The sequence below is a fragment of the Aptenodytes patagonicus genome, chromosome 1 (assembly GCF_965638725.1).
Source record: "Aptenodytes patagonicus chromosome 1, bAptPat1.pri.cur, whole genome shotgun sequence".
NCBI classification, from domain to species: Eukaryota; Metazoa; Chordata; class Aves; order Sphenisciformes; family Spheniscidae; genus Aptenodytes; species Aptenodytes patagonicus.
The window spans coordinates 136,146-156,486 of NC_134949.1; the positions used below are offsets into that span (position 1 = coordinate 136,146).

Here is a 20,341-nt window from a genome sequence, read left to right on the forward strand (position 1 = left end):
ATTTCCCAAAGGCAACCTGGAAGACACCTGAGCCCTACTGAAATATGCCTGGAGAGTTGCTGGCAGCTCCACCTCAGCTACCACACAAAGTCTTGCCCTGCGCTGCTCTCCAGTAAGACAGTCTCTGCACTCAGATACTGCCTTGTCAGACATCTCTGCTGCAGAACACGAGAGGTGCAGGAGTCTTCCTAACAGATTTTGTCAAATGAATAAAGAACAACAAAATGCATTTAAAATGGAGAGAGACCTTTGCCTTGGAAGAACAAAGCTCAGGAAAGAAAACAGATACAATTCAGAGGCTACCTTGGCTAAAAACCTTCAGTGTTTCTGCTAGGTCACTTTGTGCTGGAAAAGAGTGAGAAACCTTATTTAGGGCTCTTCCTCACTACCCTAGCCCATGTTATTGTCACGGGGAAGGCTGTCACCAGACATGAGACAGAGACACCATGTGCCAGCCAGAACTACTGTCCTGGAAGGTTTGCTGCCTGCCCCAGGGCCTGGATTGGCGGTGTTGTGGAAAGATTTTGGGACTCCTCTGCCCTTCTGATTACTACCCCCTGTTGCTCATCCAGGTGGGTAACAGTGATACATCCAGGAAAAACCTTGAGCAGCTCAAAGGTGACTGCAGGGCTTTGGGGTCAAGGGTGATGACCACAGTAAGAGTATGTTCCAGCTGTGTTCTCAGCAAAGTCTGTCCCCAGAAACTCTTCTGGCTGAAGGAAAAGACCCACTGTGAAGTGCACACATCTGCCAGATTGATGCCTGGCTGTGCAGCTGATGCTGCCAGCTACGATTCACCTTCCTTGATCCTGGTGCCTCACTGGAGGATGATGGAAGACTACCAGGAAGAGAAAGACCCTGTATAACTACAAGAGGGAAGAAGAACTTTGCAACCACACTTGCTGGTGTGGAGAGAAGGGTTTTAAACTAGGTTCATCAGATAAAGGGGACCTAAGCCCAGAGATAAGAGAGGAAGGTATGGAGAAGGTATGCCAGTAAAGGTCCACAGGGGGACATTAATTTTCTTGCCAGAGGACTGGGCATTCGGAGGCTTTCCTCAGGTTCACAGAGCACGGACAGCACGAAGAACTGCACGTCCTGCTGCAGTCACAGGGCTATGATGTGGTCAGACTCAGAGACTTGGGACAGCACGCATTGATCAGGACGTGGCCACAGCTGCCTACAGGCTGTTCAGGAAGGACAGGCAGGGAAGGGAGGTGTCTCCACGTGATGGAGCTCCCAATTGCACAGAGCTGCAGTGCGGGAGCACAGATACGCCTTCTGAGAGTCTCTGGATCTAGGCTAGGAGCAGGAGGGATGCTGGGTCTGTTACCACTGCCCAAGAGGAGGTGGTGGGTGAGGTTGTCCATAAACAACTAGTGGACATCTTGCAAGCCCTCACCCTCTCTGGGATTTCAACTGTCCAGACATCTGCTGGGAAGGCAATGGATCACTGGCCAAGGAACCCAGGAGGCTCCCAGACCGCTGGTGACAATTTCCGAACACAAACACCGGAGAGCGCTGCTAGAGGTGAACTTCTGCTTGGCTTGCTGCTCACCAACAGGGAAAAGCTGGCGGTGAATGTGGTCACAGGGCAGCTTGGGCTGCAGCAACTGCGACATGGCTGCACTGAGCATCTGGAGGAAGGCTTGAAAGGTGAGTAGCAGAGCAGAGCTAGGACCCTGAGGTTCAGGACAGACTTCAGCTTCCTGAGAAGCAGACAAAGGGAAGGGGGTGCTGGTTTTCAAAGAAAAATTTTTGAGATCTCAGGAACAACCCACCAACCCTATCATTTAGGAAGACTGGATATTTTTGCAGAAGGCTTGCTTGATAAGGTAGCAAGCTTCTTAATGAACTAAAATGCAAAGAGCACATGCAAGAACGAGAAACAGTGATAGGCACCAAAACAATAAAAATATTGCTCAAGGACTAGGGACAGTATCAGGAAGGCCAAAGCCCAGCTGGAGCAAAGACTATCAAAAGATATTAAGCAGAACAAGGACATCTTGTAGTGGTACACTGGCACCAAAAGGAAGTTCAGGGAAAATGCGAGTCTGCTGATGAAAAATCAGCCATGGACAGTACAGATATGACCAAAGTGCTTAACTTCGTTTTATGTCTCGGTGTTCATGGACAAAACATGCTCCCAGACCTTGGAGTGTAGCGGACAATATAAGATGCACAGCCAGTAGTGGGGAAGCAACAGGTTAGGGACTTCTTAGAAGAGCTGCTGCATCCAGGTCCACAGGCCCAGTGGGATTCAGCAGCGGGGGCTGAGGGAGCTGCTGAAGCAATCGCGAGGCTGCCGTCTATTCCCTAGGAGAACTCATGGTGATTTGGAAGGTCCCTGCCAACTGGTCCCGAATGTGACACTCACCTTTGAGAAGGGAAGGAGAGTCAGCCCTTCCTCAGCCTTGTTAAGGCCATGGAGCATGTCCTCTTTGTGCACAAACATTTGAAGGACAAGAAGGCAAACAGGAACAGTCAATATGGATTTCCCAACAGCAAACTGTGCTTAACCAATATAATATGACTGTTTTCTGTGGGCAAGGGGGGAGTGGTGGATGTGACACACCACAACTCCAGCAAGGCTTCTGACACCGACTCCCACAGCATTCTCATTTGGAAACTGAGGAGCTATGGACCAGACACATGGACAGCTAGGTGGGCTGAGAATTGAGTGGACTGCTGCATGAAAAGGTAGTGATTAATGATTAGGCAGCCAGTAATAAGCAGAGTGCTCTAGAGGCCAGTCCTGGGGCCCATCTTGTTCAACACCCTCATAAACAATGCAGATCACACAGAAGACACCCTCGGCAAAAGTACAGATGATACTAAATTAGGAGGAGTGTCTGACATAGTGAAATGCAAAGCTTCAAACCAGAGGGGTCTTGGGAAATTTGAGGACCAGGCTAACAGAAACCTCATGAAGTTCAACAATGGGAAGAAGAAAGGTGTGCATCTGGGGTGGACCAACCCAACACATTGGTCCAGGCTCAGGAGCGACTGCCCAAGTGGCAGCTCCGTTCAAGAGGCTGAAAAGGGATTTACAATGACTGCCAGGCTGAGTATGAGCCTGTAATGCACTCTCACAGATGTCGTGAGAATAAGGCAGGCTGCATACTGGGCTACATAACAAGCAGCCTGGCCAGCAGATCAAGGGAAGTTATTGCCCTTTTTACTCAGCACTGGTGAGGATGCACCTGGAATATTGTGTTCAGCTTTTGCCCATTGAGTTCAAGAGAGACAGGGAAAAACTGTAGAGGGTCCAGACCCAGATCGCATGACAAAAAAAGCAAGCAGCCTACAACTGCTTGCAGGGCACTTACAAAAGATGACTGAGTGAAACTCTTCCTGGAAGTGGCAGATGATGTAATGAACATGGCCAACATCCACAAACTGTGGTTTCGGAGGTTCAGGTTGGACTCAGACTTCAGCAAAAAAAACCTTCCCAGGAGAGCAGTACAGCCCCAGAACAGGCCACCAGAAAGACTGCAGCACCACCATCCTGCAGATGGTTTCCTGCAGAAGGTTTCTAAGGCTTGGCTGGACAGAGCCATAGCTGACCTAACGTAGTCCTTCTCGGAGTAGAACTTTGGAGAACCCTTCCAACCAGCACTTCTGTGACTCTACAGAGGAGAGAACATACAGCTGCGGGTTCAAAAGCTGGCTCAGGAGGAAGATCAGCCCAAACTTATGGTTTCACTGTAAAACAGAGTAATTAATTGATGGAAAAACCCTCAAAGATCCCCAGAGAGCCCTGACAAGGAGCGATGGGACAATATTCTCTCCACTTTCCCACAAAAAGATATTTGGAAACTGTACTGAGACACATGCTCAGGGAACTAAGAGAAAATCCTTCCATTTTAGGATGGAAAAAAGACTCGTGTAACTGGGACACAAGTTTCTACAATGGATAAAGATTTGACCATATCTCAGGCTGAAAATATGGTCCACCAAGCCATGAAAATGCATCTGCTAATTATCTGTCTGTTATTAAAATCATAGAATCATTAAGGTTGGAAAAGACCTCTAAGATCATCGAGTCCAACCGTCGACCCAACACCACCATGCCCACTAAACCATGTCCCTCAGCGCCTCATCTACACGTCTTTTAAATACTTCCAGGGATGGGGACTCCACCACTTCCCTGGGCAGCCTGTTCCAATCTTTAACCACTCTTTCAGTAAAGAAATTTTTCCTCATGTCCAATCTAAACCTCCCCTGGTGCAACTTGAGGCCATTTCCTCTCGTCCTATCGCTTGTTACTTGGGAGAAGAGACCGACACCCACCTCGCTACAACCTCCTTGCAGGTGGTTGTAGAGAGCGATGAGGTCTTCCCTCAGCCTCCTTTTCTGCAGGCTAAACAACCCCAGTTCCCTCAGCCGCTCCTCATCAGACTTGTTCTCCAGACCCCTCACCAGCCTCGTTGCCCTTCTCTGCACACGCTCCAGCACCTCGACGTCCTTCTTGTAGTGAGGGGCCCAAAACTGAACACAGTATTCGAGGTGCGGCCTCACCAGGGCCGAGTACAGGGGCACGATCACTTCCCTACTCCTGCTGGCCACACTCTTGCTGATACAGGCCAGGATGCCATTGGCCTTCTTGGCCACCTGGGCACACTGCCGGCTCATGTTCAGCCGGCTGTCGACCAGCACCCCCAGGTCCTTTTCTGCCAGGCAGCTTTCCAGCCACTCTTCCCCAAGCCTGTAGCGCTGCATGGGGTGGTTGTGACCCAAGTGCAGGACCTGGCACTTGGCCTTGTTGAACCTCATACAGTTGGCCTGGGCCCATCGATCCAGCCTGTCCAGGTCCCTCTGCAGAGCCTTCCTACCCTCGAGCAGATCAACACTCCCACCCAACTTGGTGTCGTCTGCAAACTGACTGAGGGTGCACTTGATCCCCTCATCCAGATCATCGATAAAGATATTAAACAAGACCGGCCCCAGTACTGAGCCCTGGGGAACACTGCTCGTGACTGGCCGCCAACTGGATTGAACTCCATTCACCACAACTCTCTGGGCCCGGCCGTCCAGCCAGTTTTTGACCCAGTGCAGAGTACACCTGTCTAAGCCGTGAGCCGCCAGCTTCTCTAGGAGAATGCTGTGGGAGACAGTGTCAAAGGCCTTGCTGAAGTCCAGGTAGACCACATCCACAGCCTTTCCCTCATCCACTAGGCGGGTCACCTGGTCACAGAAGGAGATCAGGTTGGTCAAGCAGGACCTGCCTCTCATGAACCCGTGCTGGCTGGGCCTGATCCCCTGGTTGTCCCGCTCATGCCTTGTGAGCGCCCTCAAGATGAACCACTCCATAATCTTCCCCGGCACTGAGGTCAGGCTGACAGGCCTGTAGTTCCCCGGATCCTCCTTCCGGCCCTTCTTGTAGATGGGCGTCACATTGGCAAGCCTCCAGTCATCCAGGACCTCCCCTGTTAACCAGGACTGCTGATAAATGATGGAGAGTGGCTTGGGAAGCTCCTCCACCAGCTCTGTCACCACTCTCAGGTGGATCCTATCCAGCCTCATAGACTTGTGAGCGTCCAGGTGGCGTAGCAGGTCATTGACTGCTTCCTCTTGGATTATGGGGGGTTTATCCTGCTCACCGTCCCTGTCTTCCAGCTCAGGGGGCCAAGTACCCTGAGGATAACTGGTCTGCCTGTTAAAGACTGAGGCAAAGAAGGCATTAAGTACCTCAGCCTTTTCCTCATCCTCGGTGACAATGCTCCTCCCCGCATCCAATAAAGGATGGAGATTCTCCTTGGCTCTCTTTTTGTTGTTAATATATTTGTAAAAACATTTTTTGTTGTCTCTAACGACAGCGGCCAGATTGCGTTCTAGCTGGGCTTTTGCCTTTCTCATTTCTTCTCTGCACGACCTGACGAGATCCCTGTACTCTTCTTGAGTCGCCTGCCCCTTCTTCCACAAGTGGTAAACTCTCCTTTTTTTCCTGAGTCCCAGCAAGAGCTCCCCGTTCAGCCAGGCCGGTCGTCTTCCCCACCCATTCTTCTTACGGTGTATGGGGACAGCCTGCTCCTGCGCCTTTAAGACTTCCTTCTTGAAGATCGTCCAGCCTTCCTGGACCCCTTTGCCCTTCAGGACCATCTCCCAAGGGACTCTCTCAATCAGTGTCCTGAACAGGCTAAAGTCCACCCTCCAGAAGTCCATGGTTGCGGTTTTGCTGCCCCCCCTCCTTACTTCACCAAGAATCGAGAATTCTATCATTTCATGGTCGCTAAGCCCAAGACGGCCTCCGACCACCACATCTCCCACCAGTCCTTCTCTGTTTGTAAACAGCAGGTCGAGCGAGGCACCTCCCCTGGTAGGCTCACTTACCAGCTGTGTCAGGAAGTTGTCTTCCACACACTCCAGGAACCTCCTAGACTGTTTCCTCTCTGCTGTGTTGTATTTCCAGCAGACGTCCGGGAAGTTGAAGTCCCCCACGAGAACAAGGGCTAGCGATTGTGAGACTTCTGCCAGCCGCTTGTAGAACGCTTCATCCACCCCTTCATCCTGGTTGGGTGGTCTATAACAGACTCCCAGCAGGGTATCTGCCTCGCTGGCCTTCCCCCTCATCCTTACCCATAAACGCTCGACCGTATCATCATCACAATCGTTGAGCTCTATACAATCGAAACACTCCCTAACATACAGAGCCACTCCACCGCCTCTCCTTCCTCACCTGTCCCTTCTGAAGAGTTTATAGCCATCCATTGCAGCACTCCAATCGTGAGAGTCACCCCACCATGTTTCTGTGATGGCGACTAAGTCATATCTCTCCCGCTGCACAATGGCTTCCAGCTCCTCCTGCTTGCCGCCCATGCTGCGTGCATTGGTGTAGATGCACTTGAGCTGGGCTATCGATTTCACCCCCAGCATTGGCATGCCACCCCTAGGCTCATCTCTAGTGAGCCCCTTCCCCCTTCGAACCTAGTTTAAAGCTCTCTCGATGAGGCCCACCAATTCATGAGCGAGAATCCTTTTCCCCTGTGAGATAGCTGGACTCCATCTGTTGCCAGCAGGCCTGGTGCCGTGTAAACCTCCCCGTGATCAAAAAAGCCAAAATTCCGCCGATGGCACCAGCCCCTGAGCCACGCGTTGATCAGGTGTGTTTTCCTGTTCCTTTCAGTATCCTTCCCTGCCACTGTAGGGATTGAGGAAAACACTACCTGTGCTCCTGATCCTTCAACCAGTCGCCCCAGTACCCTGAAGTCCCTTTTGGTCGCTTCTGGACGTCTCTCTGCAACCTCATCACTGCAAGTCTGTATAACCAATAGCGGGTAGTAGTTGGAAGGCCACTGAGTGGCCTCCACACAAAGGAGTATTTCTCACAGGAAATGAACAGTCTTCAGAGCCATCTGCCATTCAGGCCACTGAGTGAAAAGCTGTACAGTTTCCAGAGACAGCTAAGAAAAAACATCTGGGAGACTGGAGATACTGTAGAAGTGCACTCAGCAGCCAAAGAGAGGTAGTTGCAGTGATAGGGCAAGTAAAAAAAAAAAAAACCATATTCTTGGCAGAGACTGGTCACATCCTGCCACCACTGAAGGTATAGCTGATGGAGGCATCTCTAGCAACACGGCCACAGTATGGCTTTCAGGACTATACATAAATAAACCCAGGCCTACATGCGTAGCACAGGGTCTGGGGTATGGTATAACACTCTTGCCTATTCCATATGGCTCAGCACACCTAGACATGATGCCTCTGCAGTGATGAACTTGAGGAAAGCCTTAGAGCTGTGATGAAATCTTGTGCTATTGAAGGTCTTGGCCCACCATGAACTGGAGATGACTTCTGTGAGACAGATGGACTGCAATGAGAAAGTGCAGCCTGGAGATGGGGGAAATGAACCAGATCTCTTCTCGAGGCAATAGAAATACCATGCTCAGAATCATGTTCAAAGACTGAAACTCCAAATGAAAGCATTGTGTCCAGGAGGGGTTTCCTTCTTCCATGTCTGCTGCTGGAGGACAGCAAACAGGACAAACTCACAGCAACCTCAGTGTTACTTCTGAATCTCCAGAGAGGTCAGCACCTCAGACCATATGGATGCCACAAAATTCTCTGACTTCATGTTGGAGAGGCATCGCTGGTTTATTGTCAAGGCTTTGCCACCCCTAAACCTGAGAAGTACCAGTGGCAATTGCACATCCAGCTATATCCATAGTGTTGACAGCACTCAGACTCTAGCAGTTCCTCTGAGAGAAACCCCCGACAGCACAGAGAACAAAACCCAAATGCTCCAAGGAGCTGCTCCATGTTTGGTATTTCTCATCCACAGTGCTACAGAATAACGTGCTTTTTTGCCAAGAGACCGCAGTGCTGGGATTCATCTGATAGAACGTGCTGTCCACAAAATGGGCACCTACCCTGGAAAAAGTTGCCCTGGGATCCCTGTCCAGTCAGGGGAGAGCTGGTCAGTGAATCCACCAGATCCTGAGTGTGATTTGTCACATCCTAAGGCAGACTCCCGGCTAGGTCAGATGAATTAATTACTCCCTGAATTCCATCTCCCCATTTATTTGGTCTCCGCAGGCAGAACTGGCAGACTAGACAAGGCACGCAGGTGCAGGCACCGTAGTTACTGAAGCCTGAAGTGAGGTGAGATGAATCCCACCATAGATCTCGACCAAAGGCCATGAACTGAGATCATCTATGTCTGTGTTGTCGCAGCAGCCCTGCGGGTTGTAGGACCACAGTGGTATTTAGGAAATTAGAGTGCCCCATTGTTGTGGTTTAACCTCAGTCGGCAACTGAGGATAGCTGGCACCTGGATGCTGAAATGTGAACAAGAACACTGACAAGCCAGAGTTAGCCAAACCAACCAGAGAAAAACAGCCACTTGGCTTCATGTTAGAGATGTCCTCCAATCACTCAACTTGGAACGCATATGATGGAAGTGCAGCTAAAAGAGATGCCCAGTAAACACTGAGGTTCCTTATCTAGCTATTTCTATACATAGAAATACTGTGGGAGAGAGGGTGAGGGGTGGTGATCTCAGCGCTGGAAGATCAAGGGCAGAGGTTGATGCCTCTGATCCATCTGCCCTAAGCAAGCAGAAGCCCTGGGAATTATCTGTCCCTTCTCCTTCCTGGCGCAGTCCATGTCAACCAACACAACAGGCTGGTCTGCCTGTGGCTGATCTGAATCACACTCATCACAGACGGGGAAGGTTAGTCACTAGGAAGAAAGGGTGGCCTTCTTATTGGTGATGAACTGACAATCTTTCTTTAGACGACCTGATGATACAAAATAACTTAGCTTGGTTCATGTATTTGTTTTAGCATAAGAATCTGAAAAATAGGATCCTTTGGTGGCTGGATCAGCAGATAACAAAGATGCTGACCGCTGGAGTTTCACCTGGACTGCTTTTCTTGAAACCTGGGCAGATGCACATTTTGGAGGTCTCTGGGCTTTTGCTAGGTAAATGAACGAAGCAGTGAGCATGCCCATCTGAAAGCCCAACCAGATGTGCAGTTTGAGCCTGACAGAGTAGCCATGGAGGGTCAAGGAAAGGAAATGGAGAGACAGGGCTTATGAAGTAAACGAAGGGGTTATGAAGTGAATCATAGAATAGTTTGTGTTGGAAGGGACCTCTAAAGGTCATCTAGTCCAACCCCCCTGCCGTGGGCAGGGACATCTTCAACTACATCAGGTTGCTCAGAGCCCCATCCAACCTGACCTGCAATGTTTCCAGGGATGGGGCATCCACCACCTCTCTGGGCAACCTGTGCCAGTGTTTCACCACCCTCATTGTAAAAAATTTCTCCCTTATATCTAGTCTAAATCTGCCCTCTTTTAGTTTAAAACCATTACCCCCTGTCCTGTCGCAACAGGCCCTGCTAAAAAGTTTGTCCCCAAATGAAAAACTAAGACCAAGAGTGAGCAGCAGTTCATGGGAAAATGCTGAAGGACTGCAAGACAAATGCAAGTGACTTGGCTGGATGCCCTGGCAGACTGGAGGGGCTGCCAATGTTCTGCCCATTTTCTGCCTTCAGCCAGCCTGAGGCACAGCAGTTAGGCAGGAAGCCTCTGTCCAGGCTCCTAATGGAGACAAGCACACAGAGGAAGGCAGTGCATGATGCATCTCTCTGCCCTGCTTGTGTGATACGCAAAATGATCTGTGCAGCCCCCGTCTTGCAGGCTTTATTCTCCTCAAGGCAGAATTTCCTCCCTGTGAGCATGGCACTAAACAGGCCAGGACAATCAGGTCCAGGCATCTGACAGTTCCCCTACAAGCTTACAATCTAGACAGTGTGTAAAATCTTAAGTAGTAATAAAATTGGGATCAGATTCCCACCCAAAATACATTTCAGCAAGCAGGGGCTGAGTCAACACAAAAAGCAGGAGATTTAGCACTAGTGACCACTCCACACAGAATCATAGAATCATTTAGGTTGGAAAAGATCTTTAAGATCATTGAGTCCAACCGTAAACACGGTTTGCTGGGATTAAAAAATGAACCTGTTCACTCCAATACAAAGAGAAGGCTTAAGTGTCTAGAGCTCCCAAGGGAGAGGATTTGAAGCATGACAAAGAAGAGGAGAAAAAGCAAAAAGCCCAGAAGGTGAGGAAAAAAGACACAGTATCTCTCTATGGAAGGAGAGCAAGGGCCAGATATTCCAGTCTATTATGGTACTTTGGAGCTGCAAATACTTGGAAGATTGGGGACTCGGCTGGTGTAAGGGCCTCGGCATAAGCTGTGAGGGCAAAATTTTAAACATGCTGCTTCTGATGCTTGAATTTCTGTTGATAGGTGGCATTGCAGGATTGAGGTTATGTCTCTCCACAGCTCCAGGCTCCCTCTGCCACAGTTCAGAGCCAGAAGACAATCCGGGGTGGAGAAGCGTAAGGGAGCTGGGCAGCCTTGCAGCAGACGCGACTGTTAAAACTGGGATCAGCAGGAGATAAATTCCACCGGAAAGGGGCGAGCAGGCAGCGTACATCACTATGTACAGGCTGCAGATGGGATGATGGGTTGTTACTGTTGGATTACGTGATCGAAGGCTAATCACCACAGTCATAACAGAGCAGAGGAACAATGACAGCTGGAGGAACCCCAATGACCTGATCAGTGCCAGGGGAGCACCCCGGCTCAGCTATGCCCAGGGCCATCACAGGGGAAGGCTCAGTCCCTGGTCTGCGCTCAAGACCCATGGGATGAGTCGATGGGAGAGGCTCTCTCCAGGTCACCCTGTGGACTGAGGGGGAACCAGTGCCTGTGGGTGTACGGGACTCATTATAGGATGCCAGGAAGAGCATTCTGGGATTGTGGCAGACCTACCGAGATGATCAGTGAAAGGACCAAAGGCAGGAAAAGGGAGGGATGATGGTGGATCAGGCAAGAACAAGCACGGGAGAACAAAGGGAGAATCATAGAATTGTTTAGGTTGGAAAAGACCTCTAAGATCATTGAGTCCAACCATTAACCTAGCACTGCCAAGTCCACCACTAAACCATGTCCCTAAGCACCATGTCTACACATCTTTTAAATACCTCCAGGGATGGTGACTCAACCACTTCCCTGGGCAGCCTGTTCCAATCTTTAACCACTCTTTCAGTAAAGAAATTTTTCCTCATGTCCAATCTAAACCTCCCCTGGCGCAACTTGAGGCCATTTCCTCTTGTCCTATCGCTTGTCACTTGGGAGAAGAGACCGACACCCACCTCGCTGGAACCTCCTTTCAGGGAGTTGTAGAGAGCGATGAGGTCTCCCCTCAGCCTCCTTTTCTCCAGGCTAAACAACCCCAGTTCCCTCAGCCGCTCCTCATCAGACTTGTGCTCCAGACCCCTCACCAGCCTCGTTGCCCTTCTCTGGACACGCTCCAGCACCTCGACGTCCTTCTTGTAGTGAGGGGCCCAAAACTGAACACAGTATTCGAGGTGTGGCCTCACCAGTGCCGAGTACAGGGGCACAATCACTTCCCTACTCCTGCTGGCCACACTCTTGCTGATACAGGCCAGGATGCCATTGGCCTTCTTGGCCACCTGGGCACACTGCCGGCTCATGTTCAGCCGGCTGTCGACCAGCACCCCCAGGTCCTTTTCTGCCAGGCAGCTTTCCAGCCACTCTTCCCCAAGCCTGTAGCGCTGCATGGGGTTGTTGTGGCTGAAGTGCAGGACCCGGCACTTGTCCTTGTTGAACCTCATACAGTTGGCCTGGGCCCATCGATCCAGCCTGTCCAGGTCCCTCTGCAGAGCCTTCCTACCCTCCAGCAGATCAACACTCCCACCCAACTTGGTGTCGTCTGCAAACTGACTGAGGGTGCACTCAATCCCCTCATCCAGATCATTGATAAAGATATTGAACAGAACTGGCCCCAAAACTGAGCCCTGGGGAACACCACTCGTGACTGGCCGCCAACTGGATTGAACTCCATTCACCACAACCCTTTGGGCCCGCCCGTCCAGCCAGTATTTTACCCAGCAAAGAGTACGCCCGTCCAAGCCATAAGCAGCCAGTTTCTCCAGGAGAATGCTGTGGGAAACAATGTCAAAGGCTTTACTAAAGTCTAGGTAGACAACACCCTAGAGAAAGTGTGGAAGAGGCCAGTTGAAAGTACCAGGTTGCTGGTCAGTGTGCTTGTCTGGCCATGCCCTGCGCCTCGGCACCACAGTCTGCCGCATCTTGTCACTGCACTACTTCTAACCATTTTTCTGGGTGAGGGTGTGCTCCATATTGTGTACCTGTGTGTGTGTGTGTGCATGTGTGTGTGCATGAAGGTATAGCTGCCAGCAACTGGGGAAGGGGCTGTGGGTGGTAGGGCCCATAGGTGCTGGGGTGCCAGGAACTCCAGAGACCGGACTGCATGCATATTGTATGTCGATGTACATGTAGGTGCATTTAATTTGCTAGGAATTGTCAAGATGGATTGGCCAGTGAGTAGGGTAAGAGGCTTGGAACCAGGGATCAGAGAGGCCACTGACCTGGAGCAGATACTGGAGAGACTGGAGGTCTGCGAATTTGCTACTGGAGGGACAAGATTGACCAGTGGGTTTGAGTCAGCTACTGGTAAGGCCCTGTGTCTGGAGCGTCTGCCAGGGAGACTGGTTTGTGTTTGTGTGTGCCTGTGCATTAGGCAGCTGGGGAGACCAGGGGACTGGAGACCAACTGCTGGATAGACCAAATGTCTAAGATCTGAGGAATCCAGTGCACATGTGTGTGCACGTGTCTCAAGAGATACGAGTACCAGCAAGTGGGTCTCAGGGGTTCACACGCTCAGGTGCCAGCAACTGGGGAGACTGGGGGAGCTAGGGGCCAGCTACTGGGCAGACTGGAGGTCCAAGGCCAGCTACTAGAGGGATCCATACTGTATACACATATGCATATATGTATATATTCTCTTCTGACAGGCTTTCATTCTGATCAGTCGGGGAGGAACAGGGTCAGGCCATTTGTGCTGTTTGTGTTTGCATGATGCTGTGTGTTTTCTGATCCGTGTGCTGGGCTGTGTGCTCACGTGTATATTGTGCATATGTGTGTATGTGTCCCCATCGGGAACGCATGCTCAGCCTGGCTACTGACTGAACCAGGGAATGTGGAGCTGCAGCAGCCTTGCATCTATTGGGCGACCAGATGTCCCAACAGTTACCAGGGAGCTCTCACTCGCCTTCTTCAAGATTGTCTGCTCCTCCTGGAGGATTCTGGTGAAATTTTCCACCTTCACAAAATTAAGCAGAGGTTTCCTAGTTAAATGTGAACAGAGACCAGTCTTGCTGAAGAAAGTATCAGATGAGGACACCAACGCTTGTCAAATGAGTATTCTGAACTCCATACAGCCATCCCATGGATCTCACTGACAAAGCCAGAATCAACACACCCTCACTTGCCAACTTCAGCCTGTCGCGTTGGTGCAAGCCAGTCATGGCCCTCCATTCATATGGAAGGTGCTGGTGAGAAATGAAAGGCTAAAAAGGCTGGGGAAGCAGTGTGGCACAGCAGGCTTGACCAGAGGGCTAGGACATCGCAGTTTAAACACAGTACAACTAAGTCAGGTCCTGTACTACAGGTGTTGTAGGTTGGTATTAATCCATCAAAAAGCCTCAATGCTAAACGTTGAATTTTCCTGAAGCTCTGCTCCCACTTCAGGAGCAGATTCCCCTCTGCCCACCTCCTTCTCTGGATGGTCTTCGCTGCCTCTTTCAAGTCACCATCAGTTGGGCTCCCAGGTATAACCTGTCGGGCAGCTCTGCTGGCTCCTCATGCCAACACCCCACAGAAACACATCTCACTCCTCACCCCAAAGGGGAGCCTGGCGGAGGAACAGGAACTGCTGGAGCATCCACTGGACTGCCTCCAGCATCCATGGCCAGCCACCCCTCTCCCAGCTTCAGAAGCTGATTTAATTGCTGAATTAGTGTGAGGAAGACTAGGGCAGGTCAGCGCTTGCTTGGAGCTGTAAGCAGTGTCCCTGCCACCTGATCCTTGCATGAAAGAGCCATTTGTGGTACCAGAGGAGCTGTTCCTCACGGCTGGGCAAGGTCAGCTCTCACGTGGAGACTGTCACTGCCACCAAACACTTCCCCGCCTGCAAACACCTCTCAGGACTTCCCACCTGCACTTCTTTATTTGAATTTGCTAACTCCAATGTGAAAAAACCTTACACGTATCTGGTTGTCTAGCACTGCTCTCCAATACTAAGAAAGCTTTAAAGCTAAAAGACTAAAGATTAATTTCAGCAAGAGATGGTCTCAGGCTACAAGTTACAAGGCTGGAAATGAAGTCTCACACTTAAAATGTCCATGCACCTTCCATCTAAATTTAACACATCTCTAATCCATACACTTGGACAGGTTGATGAAGAAGGTCCCGGAGACCTGTACAAGGCTTCAAGCTGTATCACAACATCTCCCTTTCTGAATATTGCCCTCGGGATGTGGCTTTACAGTGCGGCAAAGTTGCTGTGCTCATTCTAAACCCACCTCCAGCTTCCTTTCCCAGGGAAATCACACATGCTTATTGCTCCACTTGCCATAGATTTAATGATCATGCAGCCACGGGGGACATCAGCTCAGCCAGCTGATCCAAAGGAAATGGTAACCCGCTAGGGGCAGGTTACCAGCTAAGTACATTTATTCTGCAGCTGAACATTCAAACTGGGAGGGAAGGGAGAAGGACTGTGAGTCTCAGCCAGGACGAGGCTGCTCTACTGCAGCACTAACCTCCTCCTTGCACCCCACGTGACTTTATATGCATTTGAAATTCTTCCTTGCTTTGTAATGTTTCTAATACTACATATCAGAAAAAGTATCATCTCTATAATGATTTTGTCAGGTTTATGACAATTGGTACTTCACTGGCACTCTTTAGAGGCTGCAGAAAACACACCAACAACGCAGATGACGTTGTTGGCAGCAGGCTATTTGGGTCACGCAGCCTTTGCCAGCACCCTCCTGCTCACAGCTTTCGGGGGACCTTCCAGCTGTGAGAACTGTGCCCACACACAGGATGGACAGAGCAAATGGCCCCACTGGGAGCTGCTCTCCAGAAGGTTTGGTGCAGGTATGGAGAGCAAATCTGCGCCCCACTAACAGCAGAAAGGAGAGCAGAGGAGAGGTGTGCTCTTCCCACTGGAAGTAAGGCCAAGTGCCAACCTGCACCTCTGATGAGAGGTCCTCCAGGCCAAAGCCTGGCTTCCCTCTCCCCTTCCCCCTGTGGTCCACCAGCCGTGGGATTCCCTGTGCTCCTGGCAGCACGCAGCTGCACGTCCCCGCACATTGGCTGTCGGTCCTCCCACCTGGCCTGCAGCAGCGCCATGCACATGGGCACGGCACCACCCATGGGACTCCCCGTTTTGGACAAAGGGCACCGCATATGCAGCACCTCATCACGGACACATCACAGATGGTCCCTGCTTTGGGCACAGGCTTTCCATCAACTATGCATTCAACGTCAAGTCCATCACTGTCTGAGGTACTCGCTCCAGAAAAAGTATTGCTAGAAAGATCTCACAGAGCACTGATAGGAGCTCCAGGGTGCATCGACCAACTGCCCAGGACAGAGGTGATGACCACCCCTGGAAAAGAACATTTTTCAGTGTAAGCTTCAGACTGCAGAGTGCATCGCAGCAGCTGAGCTGAGCAAAGCCTCATCACCCGCCTCCCCAGTCCCAGGAGCACTTCCACAACCAGTACAACTTCATACGTCCACCTGCCAGATGCGTGCAGCTCTGCTTGCCTTACACCACGCACAACCACAACCTACACCACACCACCACCACCACCATGTTGGACCAATGTAGATTTCATATACTGCATTACTGGGTTTAAAGCCTTATGATTTTTGCATGGGAAGATGTGAGAAAGCAAAATCCCACGGGATGCCAGCCCTTCCTCTGACTGTACAGACTACCTGTCCGGTATGTGCTGCTTGGCACTTGCTGTGAGGAGACTTGCAGAGAAGCCTGACCATGCCACCCACCTCAAACCTTCACACGAAGTTCCCCAGGAGAAGTTTTTGAAAAAGGGAAGAAAATTAACTCTATCCCAGCTGAAAACGGGACACCATCCCATCTAATGCACGGTTGTTTCACAGGCTCGGTGTCAATTTGGCCTCACTCCACCTCTTCTGCCACCGTTGCTCCCTTGGAAGGGGCAGGATTCATCTCACATCCCTTCCTGCACTGACAGTGTATACATCTCTGTTTGAAACAAACTCTCTGGGATCCTTGTACAATTAAGGCATCTTGACTGAGTGATTCACAAACACTTTAATCATTTCTCAGCTGCCTTATTGTAACAGCCTTTTCCCTGGCTTTAAGAAATGCCGACTTGGCCTATTCATACCATACCCATTTGGCATGGATTCTGAACATAATTTTCACTTCCAAGTACTACAGTAATGTCTCCTACACTTTCCTCCTATAGCAAGGAGAGTCCCTATAAATATTAACAAATTAATGTTATCACTCTCTTTTAAATCACTCCTTAAAACTATCCTCTGCTGCGTTCACTGCAAGATGAAGCAGCCGATATGCCGAGACTGCTCCTTGCAGTGTCATTGCACTGTCCAGAGGCGGCGAGCACCAGCACGGGAGCACCCCCGTTGTCCATGTGCTGGGACACAGCCATCACCACCCGTACTGCGCAGATGCCGTGCACCACACAGCACCTACCACGATGTTTTCCTGACCTGTCGCTGTGGTTCTGGGCATACACTAATAGGAACAATAACAAAAAAATAATAATGCCAAGCTGTGGGAGCAAGCAAGTGCTGTCACTGCTGGAGACCTGCCAGCCACCTTGAGAGCCCTACCCCGGTTTTCTCCTAAGTCTCCTGCCTGTGCCCTGGGGAGACTGCACCTCTATTTCACCTCGCTGTGCCTTGCTGCTGAGCCCTCGAGCCACTTGTTTAATGTGAAGTTGCCAGTGACTCTAATCCTTGCTTTCCTTTGTTTTAAACGTAATCAGGAAAATCCAGTTGGCTGTGGCCTCGGAGCAGAGTGAAGGCAGTACACTGCCTCCAACATCGCCTTCTTGAGAAAGGGAAATGGCCAAGGGGGAGACGGAAGAGCAGGGCCCTACGTACCTGGTCAGTCTAATTCTTCTCTATAGACCCCAATACTTGTACCACATTGGGCAAAGCTGTGATAAATAACAGTACAAAACAATCCTGATTGGCCTCCAGGGAGGGCATCTAATGAGTCTCTTCTCCAACCTCCATTCTCCCCATAATTTCAGTTAGCAGAAGGGAACCTGTCAGCTCATCTTCTAGCACAGAGAACATGTATCTGCTTGAATTATTGTACCTGAAGCACATTTTTTCATCAAGACATCCAGGCAGCACGCGTTTCAGTAACAATTATTACACAGCTCTCAAAACACCTTATAAAGGAAAATAATTTTATGCAAGATGTAGGCCCTTGTCCTGCAGAGGAAGATGCTGCTGGCAGCCATCGGTCACTCTCCTTGCCATGTCCGGGCTCACCTCAATCAGAAAGTCTCCCGTCCGAAGCCCTGCTCTCCAAGCGACACCTTCCACATCCACTGATTCCAGGTACTGGAGCGCTGGGAAGGCTGGGGTTGGGGTGAACTCCTCAATTGGGGTTTCAGCTACAAAACACAAAGAGAGAGACAGATTGAGACAGTGTGGCAAAAAGCAAGCAGAAGGTGGACAAGAATGTCCAGGAGCCTAGGAAAATCTCTATATATCGGTTCAGAAAGAACACGTATGCAAGGCTGAGCTTGACTTCAATGCAGGAACCAGAGCTGATGCCACATGTCTACAGTGTTCATCAGCTTAGACCCCAAGATGGCCCCAGAGCCTCCCGGACATGTGTGACTCCCAGAATCACGTATCTTCCCACAAGGTCCCTAAAGCCTCAATCCATCTTCCAGTACCACAGACGAAACGAGAACAACATCTATGAACGATGCCAGGAGGGGTGGAACTCCCTCCTTGTATGTCTATGTCGGAGTTAGCAGCTTCCAGGCCTCCTTCATAGCCAGCAGAGAAAGAAAACATGTGCCCCATCCACCTGTGCTATTGCAGACACCTGCTTTCAGTGCCCCAGAGTGCTGCCTCTTCATACTGGTCCTACAGGAGACTATTAGCTCAGGAGCAGAGGGCCATTTGCTGATGGACATCTACTTTAGTGAAATTAACTCCATTCTTCATCAGTGAGGTTTTAACTGCATTCCTGGTTGGAAAACCTGCTCCTGCACCCAAAGAACACCATATCCAGAGAAGAGACTTTCTCAGATGGACTCAGGCAGAGCACTTACATTATCCAGCTCCAGCCCATCTTGCTTCACTGCCCATCCAGGCTGAAGGAATTTTGCACGGGGGATGCCCAACTTACAGCAGAGAGGAGCTTGTGTGATCTGTGCTACCTTGCGTGACGTGACGAAGGAACAAGCTTCCTTTGTCTTTTTATCAAGACACTGTTGCAGGTGTTCAGAAACACCAGATCCATTAAAAAAATGAAGCAGAAAGGCCATAGCTACTCTTTACACATCTGGCCAGACTCTGGTCACCTGAAACTACCAGTGGTACCCAGATGGGTTGCTGTACCCAGCACAGAATATATCAACTGTGGCTGTTTCAGGGACTGGTCATGATTCTCCAAGAAGATTTTTATTTTCCCCTTTGTGTATTGCAAACAGACCTGCGAACAGAGGGGATTCCTGTCTTGCTACACAAGACCATAGCATTGGATCAGTGAGGACTTCTTCATTAGGTCTTATATGACTGGGAACACCTGAAGTGGATCCAGGAGAAGTTTGAGACATCCCTTTTCTAATGGCATGCAATCTCATTACTGGCTTTCACGTGTTACCACACAGACGGCCGTTCCTAATAGCCTGTGCCACAGATGAGGAAAGAGAGAAGTTACCTTTCCAAGAAAAGCGCTGCTTCTCGGCACTACAACACCTGGCCACTTGTTCACGCAGCCTTCCAGGGAGCAGTATCTATAGGGTCATTCCAGCCCTACCTCCACTTAGTGGTAGTCCCAGGACTAGAGAGGGGATTGTGCCACCTCCAGTGAACTGCGCTGCACTGGTTTTGGAGCTGTTCTCAGCCAGTAGCAGCCTCAAAGATGAAGCTGAAGATGGGCTACCAGATACAGGAGTACTCAGCAAGTGGGGGGGTGAAGGTGCAATCCTGAAACCACCTGTGCCAACTACTCTGTTTTCCCTGCCTGCAGAAACAGGAGATGGTGTTCTACATCACCTGTCATGGACAAAGAAAATTATTGACACGTTAGGAATAAGGGGCTGAAAACCCCAGGCACGCTCTGACAGATCTGCACTCCCCTGAAAATGTGATACACATTGGAGGGTCAGAGAGTGGGTTTTATTCCTCCCCTATCTGGGACAGCCACTTTGCTCAAGGCTAGTTGTCAAATAACAGATTGCAGTTGTACAGCAGAATTCCTCTCCTGCAACAGCAGTACAGCAGTCGTTCTGCTGAGTAGCTCTTGAACACACTTAAATCACCAGGAGGAGATGGGGCTAACAAGCCATTGTTTTGCCTAATGACGCAGCGTATGTCATGCACCAAAAGCTATTAGTGCCTGAAACATCTACATTTTGGCTGCTGACCAGTGGCTGGCCAACAGCATGGCACTGCCACTCGCGCAGGGTCAGTTTAAAAGTGTGATGCACAGCTTCTGGCACCGATGGTGTTAATGCAGATTATCTCAGTCCACTGCTCTATACAAGTACTAAGTTTAGGTCTAGTGGTCTTGACGGGTGCATACAGATTCCTGGCAGATGGCAGTATTTGATGTTGCAATGAATTACTTTGCATTACTTTCTCTGAAGGGTAGTTAACACAGGAGCATGAAGAAGGGCTTGCAAACCAGCACCAAGGCCAGCACAAGAGACTCAGAGCTTGGCT

General features: G+C 50.2%; 1 protein-coding gene across 2 annotated transcripts in view; it reads right to left on the reverse strand.

Annotated features, from left to right (window-relative positions):
* SHANK3 (SH3 and multiple ankyrin repeat domains 3) overlaps positions 1–20,341 on the reverse strand; it is a 404,972-nt gene that overhangs the window by 60,937 nt on the left and 323,694 nt on the right. For both annotated transcript variants that reach the window (XM_076341473.1, XM_076341380.1), the window contains exon 17: positions 17,927–18,051. In XM_076341473.1, the coding sequence (XP_076197588.1) occupies positions 17,927–18,051 (125 nt within the window). The remainder of the gene's footprint in view (positions 1–17,926; positions 18,052–20,341) is intronic.